General features: G+C 38.0%; 1 protein-coding gene across 7 annotated transcripts in view; it reads right to left on the minus strand.

Annotated features, from left to right (window-relative positions):
• The window catches only part of phf14 (PHD finger protein 14), a 279390-nt gene that overhangs the window by 176940 nt on the left and 84914 nt on the right, over positions 1 to 17536 (minus strand). For all 7 annotated transcript variants that reach the window (XM_063043787.1, XM_063043793.1, XM_063043790.1 and 4 more), the window contains exons 5-8: positions 11565 to 11724; positions 10144 to 10255; positions 9214 to 9351; positions 1318 to 1464 (exon numbers count right to left, since the gene is read on the minus strand). In XM_063043787.1, coding sequence (XP_062899857.1) covers positions 1318 to 1464; positions 9214 to 9351; positions 10144 to 10255; positions 11565 to 11724 — 557 coding nt within the window. The remainder of the gene's footprint in view (positions 1 to 1317; positions 1465 to 9213; positions 9352 to 10143; positions 10256 to 11564; positions 11725 to 17536) is intronic.

Genomic DNA, 17536 nt, shown 5'->3' on the forward strand with positions numbered 1-17536 from the left:
GAGGCTTCGATCGAAACTTGCAGCCTTGAGGCAAAGAAGCCTGGTTGACTCCATTTCTTGCCAATCTTGCTGATTAAAACAACGAAGAAGATTGAAATCAACGAGGCAAGTGTGGAAGGAGAACGGATGTTCAGCGCCGTCTAACAGCTTCTTGCTTGCTGCTGCTGGAGGAAAGTGCCTTTGTGTGACAGTCTATCTCTCCCTCTTGCTTGCTGCTCCTGAAGGAAAATCACTGCATTCGAATGGTCTGTCTCTCCCTCAGCACTTCTGGAGGATAGTGCTGGTTTTCTGGGTCTTTGTCAAGGTTTAATTGACAGAGTTTATGGACTGGACTCTAGTTCACATTATGATGTGTTTCTGGTCACTTTTTAATGTTGCTATTTTGGGTGATTCTGAATTGAGGCAGTCTGCAGTTAATGAACACTGAGCTGAACTGAATATGCCTGAACTCTTTCAATTTTGCATTTTAGTATTCTGTGTTTTTCACTCTTTTTTTTTGTTGCTGTTTGCATGATTTGTTTTATTTTACATGTGGGGGCGGGGTTCCATGGTTTTCTTTGTTTCTTGGCTGTCCATGAGGAAGATGAATCTCAAGAGTGGTATACTGCATACATTCTTTGATAACAAATGTACGTTGAATCTTTGGAGTTGTGTTTTTCTGTCTTACTGAGTTAGACAGAGAAATTTTTGGTGCAAAGTTACACATATGATTTTGAAAATCTCTCCATTCATATTTCCAATCATCTTAATCCCAAATACAATGTTTATTATCACAAATGACAATTGACTTGCATGATACGAATTTCTATCTGATCATCTCCCTTGATTGTTTCCCTCACTTACCCCACCTTATTGATCCTAGGACCTAAGCAGTGAGCTTGATTGCATTTTCAGGAAACCATGTATCTGACCTCTAAGGTCTCTGTTCTACAATACTCCCTAAGACCCTCTCCCCTATGAGCACCGAGTCCTCAAAAAGTATTGCCAATGATATCATTACTGATTTTTTTTTCTATTTATGATACAAGTTTCTGGGAATGACAATTGACAAACTGAACATACTGGCTGAATATTTTAATATTTCTTACACTTATAAAAAATGCACATTGAAATTCAGTGCAATAAGTGCTGTATGCCAAGGTTTAAAAGAAAGTTGGCACAGTATCTGTTGTAAAGATAGCCATTTACTCTTGAAACGCAAAAAAAATTCAAATTCATTGCTATTGCAACATGGTGTAGATATTACAAAATACATATCCACTTTGTTTTTCATATTTAATGCTTTTACACAGTTTGGCATAATTTTGTCATTCATACCTGAGCTTCGGGGGCAACATGCTTGTCTCGCTCTTGCAAGGTCATTTTACAGTATGACTGCAAAGCTAAATAGTTCTTTCGTTTCCACTTTCTGTCAAATTTGTCAGCGTGCTGTTTGCAATATGCAAAAAATGGATCAGCTATATCCTGTTTCAAAAAAACAAAAACAGGGACAACTCAATGTTCTATTTATAAGGAGTTCTTTAAATCTTGCCACCAGCCTGCGTTGGAATAAATACAAAGGATCATGATGCTTAATGTCCAATTTCCAATTTCTTTCAATGATAGTACAAAAAAATTCAGACCTCTGAACAAAGCAGCTGGTAGGAATTTGCAGGGTGATGCAATTGCAACATGCTCTTACACTTCATAAGTAGAGATTAAAATTTCTAAAAATTGAATATGTATTGAAATTAGGAATAGAACTTGTATCATGTTTTCTTCAAATATCAGTTTGAAATGCATTGTACTAACCTGTTTTAATATATTCCTGTTGAAACTGTACCTCCTCTTAACACAAACACATACAATATACTCTGCAATTTAATCTCAAGGCAGTTTGTAATTAATCTTTGCTGTTTGTCTGCTCATAAAGAAATAATTTTCTTCACTTCTCTCCCATCAAAAAGGCCTTAGACAAGATACTACTTAACAAAGAGTCAAACTGATAAACACCTGGATATAGGTGATAAGCAGAAGATTAGCAAACATGCTTTGTAGGGGAAAACAAGCAAAGAATGATTTAAGATAGCTTCTTTGACTGTAAGAATACGAAGGGCAGAAGAAATGCTCCATCAGTATTGAAGCTCACAGATTACACCAACTATTTTGAGTTATGAATCTGAAACACAATAGAAAATTTAAATAAGGTATTGGCATATAAGAATCTTGGGATACAAATTCATTAATTATTTTTAAAAAAGCAACTCAATTCCATAAAGCTATATCCACATGTGCCATTTGTGCACACATAACTTTGCTTCTGATTGAATAGAATTAAAAAGCTGAGAACTTATTTTGGAATTTATCGAACCTTGGTTAAATTACACTCAATTTTTCTCCATAGTTTATCTCTTTATTGCAAATCAGATATAATGGGCAATGGTGGAAATACAAAAAAGCAACTTACATGGAACTGAGAGATTTGTTAACCAGGAGGAAAGAACAAGCAAGTCTGGAGTACTTTTCTCTTATGAGGGGTGATTGATAAGTTCGTGGCCTACGGTACAAGGAGTCAATTTTAGAAAACCTAGCACATTTATTTTTCCTACATTTACACACTTAGTCCAGCAGTCATGGAGCATACAGATCCCTTCTTTGTAGAAGTCGGCGTCTTGGACCTCCAGAAGTGGTCCACAGCAGGGGTGATAGATAACCTTGTGGCCTAAAGTAGAAGGAGATGAGTTATTAACTTCAAACTTTCTGCATTTTCACTCAAAGAGTTGAACTGCATGTGCATTTAACGAAAGCTGTATAACTCATCTCCTTCTACCTTAGGCCACGAACTTATCAATCACCCCTGCCGTGGACCACTTCTACAAAGAAGGGATCTGTATGCTCCACGACCGCTGGACTAAGTATGTACATGTAGGAGGGGACTATGTTGAAAAATAAATGTGCTGGGTTTTCTAAAATCGACTCCTTCTACCTTAGGCCACGAACTTATCAATCACCCCTCGTAAAAATAATAAAGCATTTCAATGAAACAGGCAGAGAGAAGAAAAATATTTGTACCCTTGGAATGGTGAAGATTAGCAGGCATTGTTTTAATACAGCCATCAATGAACCAAGAATTTAAGACAGCCTGTTTACTCATCGTGGAATACGTTAGCCCATGTTAAAGTTCAAGTAATAAGTAGAGATACATTTATTGAAAAAGCTAGATAAGTAAGGAATAAAAGAAACATTAGTTGAACCAGGCTAGTAGGGCAAGGAAATATGCACAGAGAAGTTTCAAAGACTATTTAAACCAAATGGCCAAGTGCCACTTCTCAAGATCGCTTGAGAAACATCTTGTCCGCAAAACCATCAACTAAAGCAATGCCCAATAAGTATCTGACCCATCTTGACTTCTGATTTAGCTGTAAATAGTTCTCTAATCTTGTTCCTATTTCCCATTAAAATTCAACAAAAACAGAACATCACCCCATGCCCACCCACACTACTATCATTGCAACTATTTATTATTTTGCTTTCCTCCATACGGGCTGCATAATATGCAACCCTAAAAACTATCACCTTGTTTTTAGCCTATTGGCACAAGCACCATTACTTGGTAAGTTAGGCCTTCACTTTCACAAGAGCATCAACATGCATAAAATAATCTGCCTATCTGGCTGAGGTGAATCCAAGTCCAAGACTTTGTACAATCAAGTTATAGTAGACCTATATATAAAATCCTCCTTGGATTTAACCAGCTTCCTTCAGCATCATTAATTTTTGACTCTGTAAGCGATATTAGGCTCTGTAGGTGTTACAGCACAACACAGCAAGTCCCTTTGGCTCATGATCTTTGGTTGACCTATATAAACCTACATTACAATCAAATAACATTTCCTTTCTACACAGCCCATTACCCTTGATGTGGCAAAGAGGCTCTTAAATTTCCCTATTTTATCAACCTCTACCACCAACCTTGGCAATGTGTTCCAAGTACCTACCACTCTGTAAAAAAAACTTCCTCTGACACCTCCTCTAAACCTTTACCCTCTGGTATAGGCCACTGCCTTGCTGAGGAAAAATGCAGTGGTTGTCAACTCTATCTATGCCTTGCATAATCTTATATACCTTTATCAGGTCACCTCTCATCCACCTTCGTTCTAAAGAGAAAAGCCCTGGTTTAAACATAGAAACATAGAAAATAGGTGCAGGAGTAGGCCATTCGGCCCTTCGAGCCTGCAGCACCATTCAGTATGATCTGGCTGATCATCCAACTCAGAAACCTGTAGCAGCCTTCCCTCCATACCCCCTGATCCCTTTAGCCACAAGGGCCATATCTAACACCCTCTTAAATATAGCCAATGAACTGGCCTCAACTGTTTCCTGTGGCAGAGAATTCCGCAGATTCACCACTCTCTGTGTGAAGAAGTTTTTCCTAATCTCGGTCCTAAAAGGCTTCCCCTTTATCCTCAAACTGTGGCCCCTCGTTCTGGACTTCCCCAACATCGGGAACAATCTTCCTGCATCTAGCCTGTCCAATCCCTTTAGGATTTTATATGTTTCAATAAGATCTCCCCTCAATCTTCTAAATTCCACCAAGTATAACCCTAGTCGATCCAGTCTTTCATCATATGAAAGTCCTGCCATCCCAGGAATCAATCTGGTGAACCTTCCTTGTACTCCCTCTATGGCAAGGATGTCTTTCCTCAGATTAGGGGACCAAAACTGCACACAATACTCCAGGTGTGGTCTCACCAAGGCCTTGTACAACTGCAGTAGTACCTCCCTGCTCCTGTACTCGAATCCTCTTGCTATGAATGCCAGCATACCATTCGCCTTTTTCACCGCCTGCTGTACCTGCATGACTGGTGTATAATGACACCAGGTCTCGTTGCACCTCCCCTTTTCCTAATCGGCCACCATTCAGATAATAATCTGTTTTCCTGTTTTTGCCACCAAAGTGGATAACCTTTGTTCATCCTTTCCTCATAATCCATGTTGTCATCGAGGCAGCATCATAGTAAATATCCTCTGCAACCTCTTTAAAGCTTCCACATTCTTCATATAATAAGGTGACCAGAACTGAACACAATTTTCCAGTGTGGTATGGTCCAATGAAGGCTTTTTTTTAAAAAAACTGCAACATTATCTCAAGGCTCTTGAACTTAATCCCTGACTAATGAAGGCCGACATACAAATAGGCCTTCATAATCATCCTATCAAGTTGCATGGCAGCTTTAAGAGATCTATGGACTTGGACCTAAAGATCCTTCTGTTCCTCTACACTGCTAAGAATCATTCCATTAACCTTGTACTCTGCCTTCAAGTACGATCTTCCAAACTGTATCATTTCACACTACTCTGGACTGAACATTGTCTGCCACATCTCCTCCTAGCTCTGCAGCCTATTTACATCCTTTTGCAACCTACAACAACCTTCCAGCTATTCACAACCTTCTTGTCATCTGCAGTTTTACTAACCCAGCCATCCATTTCCTCATCAAAGTCATTTATAAAAATCACAAAGAGCAGGAGCCCCAGAACAGATTCCTAAAGAATATCATTAAACACCGACCTCAGGCAGAATACGCTCTATCTACAACCACCCTCTACCTTCAAAGGGCATAAAACCCATACAATCTACATCCACCTCTCCACTTCCATCAAATTGTTTTGTCACCTCCTCAGAAAACTCAACCAGGCTCGTGAGGCATTATCTGACCCTCACAAAGCCATGACAATTATCCCTATGCTTCACCAACTGCTCATAAATCCTGTCCCCAAGAATCCTCTCCATTAGTTAATAGTGACTAAAGAAAACACTCCTCCAAATGACGTTGGAGATAACGTGGAAAGTAGCACTTAATCCCACAATCAAGATGTGATCACAGTAACGCATTTAAAAAAAACTGAATCCTCAACTTTTTTTTTCTAATTCAAGTAAGCCATTTTTCACGATTTACTTTAAAGATCTACAGCAATTGATCAGGTCTTGGCTTATTTTAATGCTGGTCAGCTGATTTGTACCAGATTCATTACAGTACACCTCAGAAATTGGATACAATTTAAATCCTAAACACATGCAATTGGTGGAAACTTCATGCTCGAGCACTTTGCCACTTTTCTGGACAGGGCCTTTATCAAGCAGAGTTCAATGAATTAACTTACACAGTTAGAGACACTGAGTACTGCACAATATATTTATGTCTACATATTAAAGATATTCAATATGTTTATGCCTAACAGAGCAGCCATAGTTCCTTATCTGATGCCGAAGTCTTCAGGTACTTCAGGTCTACATTTTCTTTGACTCCCAATTTATACACACACACTCCTGCTGAAAATGGTGCATTTCAAATAGGTCAGCAGATTTCTGAATAATGATAAGTTATATTATATCCAAAACAGGCCAGAATATGTTGCTTATTTAAAACAAATCAATGCTCACTGTTTTTTAGTATTGAGACCTTACCTAAAACCTGATAAGCTAAAATTGCAAAACTTTCATTTATGGCGAACACAAGCAGACAAATCATCTACAAGCTTCGTTAACTTCAGTTCAGATACATTCTTTATGTTCTCCAAGCACAGTTGTTAAAACTTCAACTTCTAGGCCCTGAGAAATTTGCTGAATACTACTACATTTTATCACACTGAGTAACCATAACAATGCAGTACATTGATGAAAAATAATTTAATTACTTTCTTTCCAGTTTCTCATACCTCCTTCCAATTCTTACTTGTAAATCCCCTCTATTACTTACAATTTTTCCTTTTAGAATATCGTCCGGTGAAACATCTTGCAGCATATTACTATGTTAAAATCTAAATGAATTCCCTTTTAAATGCCTTTTTACAAGTACTTTCCCAAATCAAACATTATTTTTTAAGTTTACAACAAACATGCTTGCTAATTATTTACCCATAAAATCTTCTGACAAAAATCTACATTCCTAATTTTTGCCTGCTCTTTGTTGCCTTTATATTTTATAATGCCTCATATTTTATCTCCATTTTAGATATGATTTCATTCCAAATCTAAAGTGTTTAAACATTTATACACAAAATACAGTCAGATAAACTTTACTTGTTTGTTGCATTTCTGTTTTATTCCCCATGATAACCCATGTAAATAGGAAGGGGTAGGGAGCACATGCTTAAGAGTATAAGAGCAACTGTGTCAGAGGAAGGTAAAATGAGACTAAAGATTAAAAAAAACACAAAATAGAGAAGAAGGTATTAGGTCAGCACGAGATTCTTACTGGAGTTAGAATCAGTTAGAGTTGAAAACAGAAATGAAATATACCAAAGAAAAAATGTGACCTCCAATTTAGATATGTGAATGTGTGAAATGTTTTAAGATAAGTTAATTATTTTACAGGCACAGACGGTTGCATGGTAACATGCAAACAATAACAGAAGCATGTCTAAAATGGGACAGGACTGGACATAACTATTCCAGGATACATGATGTTCTGGAAGTACTGTGTAGCAATGAAAGGAAAGGTAGTGATATTGATTAAAGAGAATATTACAGTGCTAGAGAGAGAGGAAATTGCAAAGGGGTCAAAGATAGAAATAGTTTGGTTAGAGCAAAGAAACAGTAAAGGGAATATCGCTGGCTGTATTCAATAATACACCAATGAATCAGAAATATACAGTTGCTAGAAAAATTTTGTCAACCATTTACAATTACCTGGTTTCATTAATTACTCATAAAATGTAGTATGATCTTCATCTAAATCACAATAATAAATAAACAAGCAACACACATCAAAGTTGCTGGTGAACGCAGCAGGTCAGGCAGCATCTCTAGGAAGAGGTACAGTCGACGTTTCAGGCCGGGACCCGTCCTGACGAAGGGTCCCGGCCTGAAACGTCGACTGTACCTCTTCCTAGAGATGCTGCCTGACCTGCTGCGTTCACCAGCAACTTTGATGTGTGTTGCTTGAATTTCCAGCATCTGCAGAATTCCTCGTGTTTGCGTTTTTAAATAAATAAAGTCTGTCTAAACTAATAACAAACAATTATACTTCTCATCAGTACTGAGTACACTATTTAAATAATCACAGTCTAGTTTCAAAAAAGTATGTGGACTTCTGGGGTAATGCCTTCTACAAAAGTTGATGGGACGGTGGAGGAAGGTTCAATTACAATATTTAATAGGTATTTGGACAGGTACTTGGATAGTAGAAAGTTATTAGCCTAAAGGAGGCAAATGAGATTAGCACAGATGGGCAACACAGTCTGCACGGATAAAGTAAAGCCCAACTCAGTGTTGTGTATTTCTATGATTTTATGATTCAACGTGTTTCTGATCCAATGAAGGAGAAAGTATTGATCAGTCTGGCTCTGGCAATTGAGATGAGTCAAACACATGAAGCGTTAGCAGGGGAATATTTAAGAGTTAATGATTATAAAACACAAGAGTTAGGTTAGCTTTAGAAAAATTGAAGCAGTTCAAGAAAATAAAATTAATTCATTAGATACAGTCCAATTTCTTGGGATGAAGATGGACCTAGCCCAGATAAAGTGGAACGAAAGGTTGACAGGCTAAACTGTAACAGAACAATCAGTTGTCCTTAAAGAATAGACATTTCAGGTAAGGATGAAGCACATTTCCACGGGCAAAGAAAGAATTAAAAAAATGAGAAATCCCTCGATAACAAGAGATAGAGAATGATCAAGCAAACAGGAAGTTGCATATAGTAAGCATCAGTTTATCAGAAACTAGCTGAAACAGACTCAGAAAGGAATCAGAGAGCAAGTGAAAATTAAAATAAAGGAGGCAACAGGAGCATATGAGAAAATATTGGTTGCCAAATAGAATACAGAAGTGCTCTAGACATAAATCTTAAAACTGCAAAGTATACAGTACAATCCATTGTGGACAAAGTAATAACTTGCACATGGATGTTGAGATTACTAATAAGGTACTAAGTAAAGAGAGTGCTTCATAGTAATAAAGGAGGAGAGAGCTGCACTTAAAGTTGGTAAAGTACCAGTAACAGATAATGTCCTCAATCCTTCATTTCTTTATTTAGACAATAAGCTATTTCAATCTGAAAATCTCCAAGAAGTAGACTGATGAAATATTCAACTACTTTCCAAGTTTTCTTAAAATATGTTTTGATACAGTTAACATAGAAAAGCCCATCATAAAAATCTTATCATACGGGTTTTTAGTCACAACTATACAAAGAAAGAAGAAAGGAAGAAGTTCAAATGTGGCTTCACCTCTTCAGCAGCTGCTTCAGAAAGCAGTCCTTCTCTCTGCGCACAGGTGACATGGAAATATGCTCTACACATACCAGCATCACAACTTATGCAAACTCCAGTTCGAGCGAATCGTATATCTTCACATAAGCTACATTCCTGAATAAATTAGAGAAGAACATCAGTAAGGAATCCTGCAAACAATGTAGTATATAGCCTAACTTGAAAGTTTCAGCAGAAATTATACACCAAACATGGATACGAAAACACAAACTTAGAACAGCTTTAAGGATTCAGGATATGAAACATTATTCCACATAGAAAGCTAAAATGAAACTAATCATTTAATACTAACTTGACCATCTGTACTGCATGGTCAATGGAAACAGATTCATTGGGCGGCATTTAATATTGGAATATGCAGTTAAGGCTGAGTTGTTTACTTTTGGTAATGACAGCAAAGCAGAAATGTCACAGATCAGGCTGCAGCAACCAAGACTCCAGATATTTCATAGAGCCTTAACTTCTAAATATTATAGCTTATCATGATTATTCTTTCAACTTTGATATTTCAAACAATGCTGAAGTGAGGTTTCAGCAAGACAAGACACAGAAACAAGCATAGCACATGCAAATTATCAACATTCAACAAAAATAAATTGATCTTCACCCTGAGCCATTACTGTGCAATGCTATTGAATTGCCATTTTCCAATATGATATGCTTGTGCTAGTTATATAGTAAATACTTTATTTAAAATCCTTATCCATTTTAACATTGAATAACTAAAATTTTAAGGAAATTTCCAGATGATGTCCAAGACCCTAGACAGAAAGTTCACTTTGATAATTTTTCTATTTCAACTCCCTTATTTGCCATAAATCCTCCTACTAGACCATTAGAGCCGAAAAATATAAAATCAGTACTTGCACACAGAAGATGGAATCTTACCTTAGCACCATACTTTGAATAGTTCATTTCTGTAAGAGTAACAGGGCGAAGTTTATCTATATCTCCAAATGCCACACCAGGAACATAAAGAGCACAAACTACGTGAACCCACCTAAAGGGAAAGCAGCACATATGGAGCTTTTATTGAAATTACTTGATAAAAGAAATCAACATAAGAATTACTTACTTTATTCTAACTCAGGCTGTTGTCTTTGTTTTTTGTCCATAAAGATTATATTTTAAATACTCCAACCGCTGTGTTTGGCTTGCACCATCTTTTTGGATACAATGATCTGTATCAAACTACTGAGAATGAAAAGATTTCCCATCATAAAGATCCTTTGCTAATAAGTTTAAATGAACAAGTCAATATAAAGAATCTCAAAAAAAAACTTATCATCATTACAGCATGGAAACATATGTTTGTCCATGGTAATAAAGCATTCCATTTTCCAGTGATTGGCTCATAACATTCGAAACCTGTCCTATCCATGCACTTGTCCAAATGCCTTTTAAAAGTTGTTATTTTACCTTACTCAACCAATTCTTCTGGCAGCTCATTACACACACATACCATAACATTCTGTAAAAAAGTGTTCGCCTCACATTCCCACTATTTTTTTCTCCATTCACCTTAAGCCTATGGCCTCTAGTTCATGATTCCTCAACCCAGAGAAAAAGATTGAGTGCTCTCATGGTTTTATACACCACATAATATCATACCTCAGTTTGCTACACTCTAAGGAATAAAGTCCAAGCCTGTCTAACCTTTCTAACCCGGACCCTCAAGTACTGCCAACATTCTTGTAAATCTTTTCTGTATTCTTTCCAGTTTAATAACATATTTCCTATAGTAGGGTGACCAAAACTGAATACAATACTACAAAGGTGGTTTCATCAGCATGGAGACAAGGGGAAGGAAAAAATGAGATGGAAACATTTCTTAACTTCACCTCTCCGTTTCTTATAGCCATGGGTTTTGGTATTATGTTGATAGGACTGCTCTCTACCTTAACTATACCCAATTTAAATGTGTTGGAGTACAAACCTGTCTTCAATCAGTAGCACTAAACCACTGCAAGCATATCTGCTACCATCATACTACCAATCTTCAAGAAGTTCATATCCTTTGAATTTGACAATGGGAGGTGAACCCTGCAAACAGCCAGCCATACAGATGCATATAGGAAAAGGGACAAGGATGACAAGAACTTCCCATCCAATGTTTTCAGAATTCATGAGCAAGTCCTGAGTTGTCAACTAAAATGTAAACGATGACTGATGAAATAAACTTCCAACCCTGAGTATTACAAATTGTAAATTTGGCTAAGTTGACTTGAAATATTCAATCACCCCATAGTCTATACATATTACCATTTCCCAAGGAGTATGAAGATATTTTTGGACCAAGCGAAACAAACCTTCCAGCATCTGTCTCTTTAAAAATTCCGTCTAAGTTCGGGCATAATTCACAACTGGGTGTCGCACCACATTTGCAAGCATCACAAAACCAAGGTTCTGTCGAGTTTTCAGAGGCAGAACTCATTATGGAGTCACTTTCTCCATCAACACCATAGCAACCTGCCAAAAGGGATAAGAAAACTTCACCTTAAGAAAATACTTTTTGTGAACACCAAATTGAGAAGAATATAGTTTTTGTGCCATAACTCCTGACATAAATCCCATTGACTTTAATATGTAGAAAAATTACAGGCAAAATCATCATTACATATACTTTAAAAAGACTTCATCCTGAAAGTAAAAAAAATATTACTGCAGGATGAATTAATGAGATCACACCCTTTTAAGATTGAAAAAATACTTCCTCAAATCTGGACTCAAAAACAAAATATTCTGTGTGGACGTAATATTAATAAAGACTAAAGTATACATACATACGTGTGTGTATGTGCATGTGCGTGTGTGTGTGTGTGCGTGTGCGTGGTTTAATTGGGACCAGTGCAATTTGGCCCAATTAGGTGGTTGCCACAATTAGCCAGTTTCAAGGAAATAGTTAAAGAGGCATAAAAAAGACAAACTACCATTTAACTGAGTTATAAATTATGTATTTAATTTGTTATGTACCCCTAGGGTTCATATTTTCTGTGAACTCTCACTTTAAAACACTGGGAAAATGAAGCTGACTTTTGGACACTGTTTGAGCTATTACAGAGAGAGAGAGGAACGAAGCCTGCCTTAAAATGGTGTTTATACGAACTCTAAAGCATGTTTGCACTTATACAAGGACGCTGCCTGCTTGTGAGTTCTTAGAGAGAGAGAGCAACGAGCAGCTCGTGAGTCATCATGGTGACTGAGGACGGCGTTATTTGACAGACAGCTGGTATTCAGCATGTTTGTACAAGGTCAGCTGGTTGTTAGACAGACAAACATGGTTTTGGACACTGGATGAGCTTTGTGCGCCCACAGAAAGGTGGGTTTTGGAGGGTCAATCAGGAGAACAATCAGTGGCTCTCGCAATGTGGAAAAGGTGTGACTGGTGGGAAGTTATCAGTGTGTCCAACCTTTGCCTGTGTTGATAACTTTACCACAGAAGACTGTCTCCTTTTTGTGGTCACATTTGGTGACTTTATAGGAAGAGAAGAGGGGAGAGGAAGGTTTGAAACAGAAGAAACCTAGTGACAAAGAGGTCACTCTTTGGACGCTCTCCTAAGTAGCCAGTAAGGGTGAGTTTGAGTTCATTCGAATACAAAGGTGTGACTGTCATGTAGGTAATCCACAGGAGTGGGTTCTCTGGTGAGGGGAGTACCTTTGTGAATACCACCTGTTCGTTACCCTTGTTTGGGTGTGGTAGTTCACTGAAGAAAGGCACTCCTGTGGCAAATCACTGTGGAGTTATTTCGTATGTCATGCAACTGGTTAAGTGGCTATCATGTTGTGTGTTTGGGGTAACCTTGTGGAATCTACCGGTGTGTCGACCCTTGCCTGGGTGGTGGTTCCCTTGAAGAGGGTCCCCTTTGTGATAAGCTACTGTTGGTGATAATCCATACGTGGACTCCGTTGTGAGTATCCTGTGGCTACCACTTTGAGATGTCCAATAGCTGAATTCAGGTGTGGTACCACTTGTGTTGAAAGGATATTCATTGAAGATCACTGTCAGTGATATTCCGTGTGTGCAGTGGAACAACTTCAGAGAGAAAACCTACTACTATTGTTATTTTGTATTACTGTTGTGGAATCTGTGGAATATCAACGTAATTGCATTCTCACAACATTCGCCTTTTGGATTACAAATATCTCTCATTAATTAACTTGAGCATTGAACTGAACTATCGTAAGACTGTATCCCTTACCACCTAAGTTTGAAGAAGTTTAGATTCTATATTTACACACCTATATATGCCTAAGTACTGCTAACCTGTTTGATTTATCTGGTTTTATATACTGTATAGCATAGTTACTAATAAAATAGCTTTAGGTAACAGCAAAACCAGACTCCAGGTGTGTTCCATTTCTGCTGGTTCTTTAGCCTGTTACGGGATATGTAACAAATTGAAATACAGAACAAATTAGAACGCTACCAATACTACTACAGTATCATAAACTGTATTAGTTATCAACGGAAGAATTCATCCAGTGTACACTACCATGTTCTGCTGATTGCCTGTAAATGAACAAAATCAGCCCAGTCACCTAGTGCAGACAATGGAGTGCCTTCATATAATGCTTTTGATGATGCTATCCCTCCAAGTTTCATTTCCATTGTTACATTCAAGATGACTTACCTTCAAATTATTTTTAGTGAAACTGCAGTGAGTAAAACAGTTCTGAATTGTCTTACTGCTTACCTCTCGCCACCTATCACTGCTTTTTAAACAGAGAAACACGCAACTGACGCTATTTAAAAACTTTAAGCATGGTGTAGTGTCTAATACTCTCATTAAGTCCTTGTCACTGAAGCCAACTAGAAACTGTTTGGCAACAGGCTACCATCACAATAAAGCAGCATGGTGTCCCAAATGAACTAAAGGAACCCTGGCTATTTTCTTGATTAGCTTTTGTTCTTTAAGAGTTGTCCCAAATAAGCGGCTGCCCCGATTAACCTATGGCTCAATTAATCACAATTATATATTTTGTAGTAAACAGCTGAGCAAATCATTGAGCGTATTATAGAACAAAACATACTTATCCGTGACAATAAAAACTTTTAAAAGCATAGCACTGATCATTGTACAAACTTAAACTGAAGGTGTGTTACACTGAACTCCGATGCACCTAAAATATGTTCCAGAAAGTTGCTCTGAGTGAATCAGAGGATCTGCTGTTGCATAAGAGATGAAAAGCAGAACAAATAAGTAAACTTTATTTTAATGGAATTACCTTTATATTTTGTTAATTTCTATTACTGAAATTGCCATGATTGTTTAGCTCTAAAACTATAAAAACATCCATTGTTAATAGCAGACTTCATTATATACAAATATGATCCTGTGATCCTAACCAACATTTATCTATAAAAATATTAAAACAAATGTATTGCTCAAAGAGCACTTCAGCAGTGTTAAAAAATACTGTAGTGAAATTGAAAATCTACACTTAAGAATAAAACTCCTCCGACTCATTGATGCAGAACAGACCCAGTTTCAAGTTGAAGTGATGTGTACAACTTGTGTGGAACTTGCATCGAATTGTATGGAAGTGGTGCTGTCAATATAGCCAAGCCAGTATAGCATATTTATAGCTGTTACACACTGCAATTGCCATCATCCTTTGATGAAGGGAAAACATGCTTAGACATGGGGTTCCAGACAATAAGCCTACTTTGTCCTGAATGGCATGAATGTTAGATCATCACTGGAGCTGCACTTCCTTAAGCATGTGGAGCATACTTCATACACTCTGTTGCTAATGCTTCAAGGACACTGGATACATCCTGTCACTTATTTCAAACTCTGGCATGCTCTTGTAGCCATGGTTTTTGTATGGTTACTCATACATGTATGGAGTTTCAAATGAACAGTGATATCCATGATGCTAATAGTAGGAGACTTAGTAATGGTAGTCAGAATCAGAATCACTAATATTTTGTGAAATCTGTTGTACCATTAATACCACTGAATGTCAAGGAAGGTGATTAGACTTTTGTTGAAGATGGCCACTGCCTGACAAGTCTGCATTGCAAACAACAGGAATTCTGCAGATGCTGGAAATTCAAGCAACACACATTAAAGTTGCCTTCGGTCTCGGCCCGAAACGTCGACTGTACCTCTTCCTAGAGATGCTGCCTGGCCTGCTGCGTTCACCAGCAACTTTGATGTGTGCTACACTGCAAACATTACTTTTCATTTAACAGTCTATTCCAAAACATTGCCCAGATCTTGCTACTTGCAGGCAATGACTGCTTCTCCTGTTAAAGGTGCAAACAGAATTAAACATTTCACTATTTTACACTGCACGTAACATTCTACGTTCCACATAATACAGTCTCTCCAATTCAAATATTTCAGTAAGTATTATAACACAGAATCTTAAATGCTCAGCATGCTTAAAAAATTTGTCTATCATAATGGACCAAAGACAGTAAAATATATTAACTGTTTCCAGTGGAATGATGTTAGAATGAATTATAAGCAAATGTACAACTCATCCCAAAACTATAGTTAACTTGACACCAACTGTGATGAAGAATATGGTGTAGGAATCCAGTCACTAAAGTTCATCTTCTGCCTAAGTAACCACTACAGCAAACGAGAGTTCTTTGATCAGGACTGGTCAATTTCAATCTCAGCTTTCAAACTACATAGGTTGCTAAGTTTTCCACATGAAGATATAGATCAGGTCCGACTTCCGGGTCATCAAGGGAATGGCGGCGTAAGGAAAAGATCTCTCGACAAAAAAGAAGGTAAACTGCCCCAAAATCAAATTTAGATAAATACTTAATATTGCATAACTATATTAATAAAAGGGGCAAGGATGATGTCTAAGAACAAGATTAAAAAGTCCGCTCCGAAGGCTGATAAACATAAAGAGACGCAGCAAGGCGATGGGCCTAGCTCCCGCACGACAAGCCAGGACGGAGATAATGAGGGGGAATCGGTGACTCTGTCTTTGATTCTCTGAGAGATTCGCGAGTTCCGACAAGGTAACAGCAAACAGCTGGAAGATATTAAAGGAGAAATAGTAAAAACTAACTCGCGGATAGATGAAGCCGAAGTGAGGATTGTTGGAATTGAAGAGAAGCTACAAAACGCCGAGGAAGTGATAGCAGAAATGCTGAAGCTGCAAGACCAGCTCCAGTGGAAACTAATAGATCAAGAAGGCCACTTAAGAAGGGAAAATGTGAGGATTTACGGAGTTCCCGAAGGAACCGAGGGTAAACCCGGATTGATGATTCCCTTCATAGAGAAGCTGCATAGAGAGAACCTTGATATACCGGCCGCAAAAGACCTACAGATAGAAAGGGCTCACCGTGCGTTGGCACCACAGCCCCCGGCAGGTGCCCAGCCCAGATCGATTCTGGTCAGATTTCTCAGTTACAGAACGAAGGAAGAGGTGCTTAAAAGGGCATGGCAAAATAAAGGTTTCATGTGGAACAACTGTAAGATCAGTTTAGACCACGACTACGCACCGGGGATTCTTGCCAGATGGAAGGAATATACGGAAACACGGAGAGTCCTGAAGGAAGACAACATCAGATTCCAGACCCTGTATCCAGCTCGGCTGAGAGTGTTTTACGACGAAGGGACAAAAACTTACGCTACGGTGGAAGAGGCAACATCGGACTTGGCGGACCGGGGACTACCTATTAAAGTTATCACCCAACTGGAGTCGCTACTGGAGAGGATTCGGCAGAAGTCGTGGCAGTTAGTGGGGCGAGGATGCTCCACTCGAACCAGAGTGTCAAACTACAAGGAAAAGCTGCAAATATTCAGACGCGAATGTACAGAGAATACAGATTAATTAAGAGAAATGACTGAAAAGAGTAAATCGGACTTAAAGGTAAAATGAAAACTGGTAACTGAAAATAAACTAGGCGGAATAACTTGAATGATAGCAATTTGGTCGAGACATAAATAGGAGAAAATTCTCTATGATTATTCAAACTGCTGAGGGCCCTCTAACACAGGGTGAAGATAGAGGTTATCCTTCTGAACTGAGGCGGGTCAGTGCTCAGGCCTCACTGTGGGAAGTCGGGAAAAATTTTCAAATGTTACACGTTCAAAAATGTCTAGGGTGTGGTTATATGTCTTGGTTTACTGTTGAGAAGGGATTGCTTACTGTTTGGTTAGAAAAGGAGAGTGTTTTTTTTCTACTAGAGAAAAATGCAAACTGAATTGGTAAAAATAATTTCCTATAATGTTAATAGGGTTTTGAATCCAATTAAAAGAAATAAGATTATGTCTAAATTGAAAAAAGAGAGGGCACAAATAGCTTT

This window comes from Mobula hypostoma, chromosome 3 (assembly GCF_963921235.1).
Source record: "Mobula hypostoma chromosome 3, sMobHyp1.1, whole genome shotgun sequence".
NCBI lineage: Eukaryota > Metazoa > Chordata > Chondrichthyes > Myliobatiformes > Myliobatidae > Mobula > Mobula hypostoma.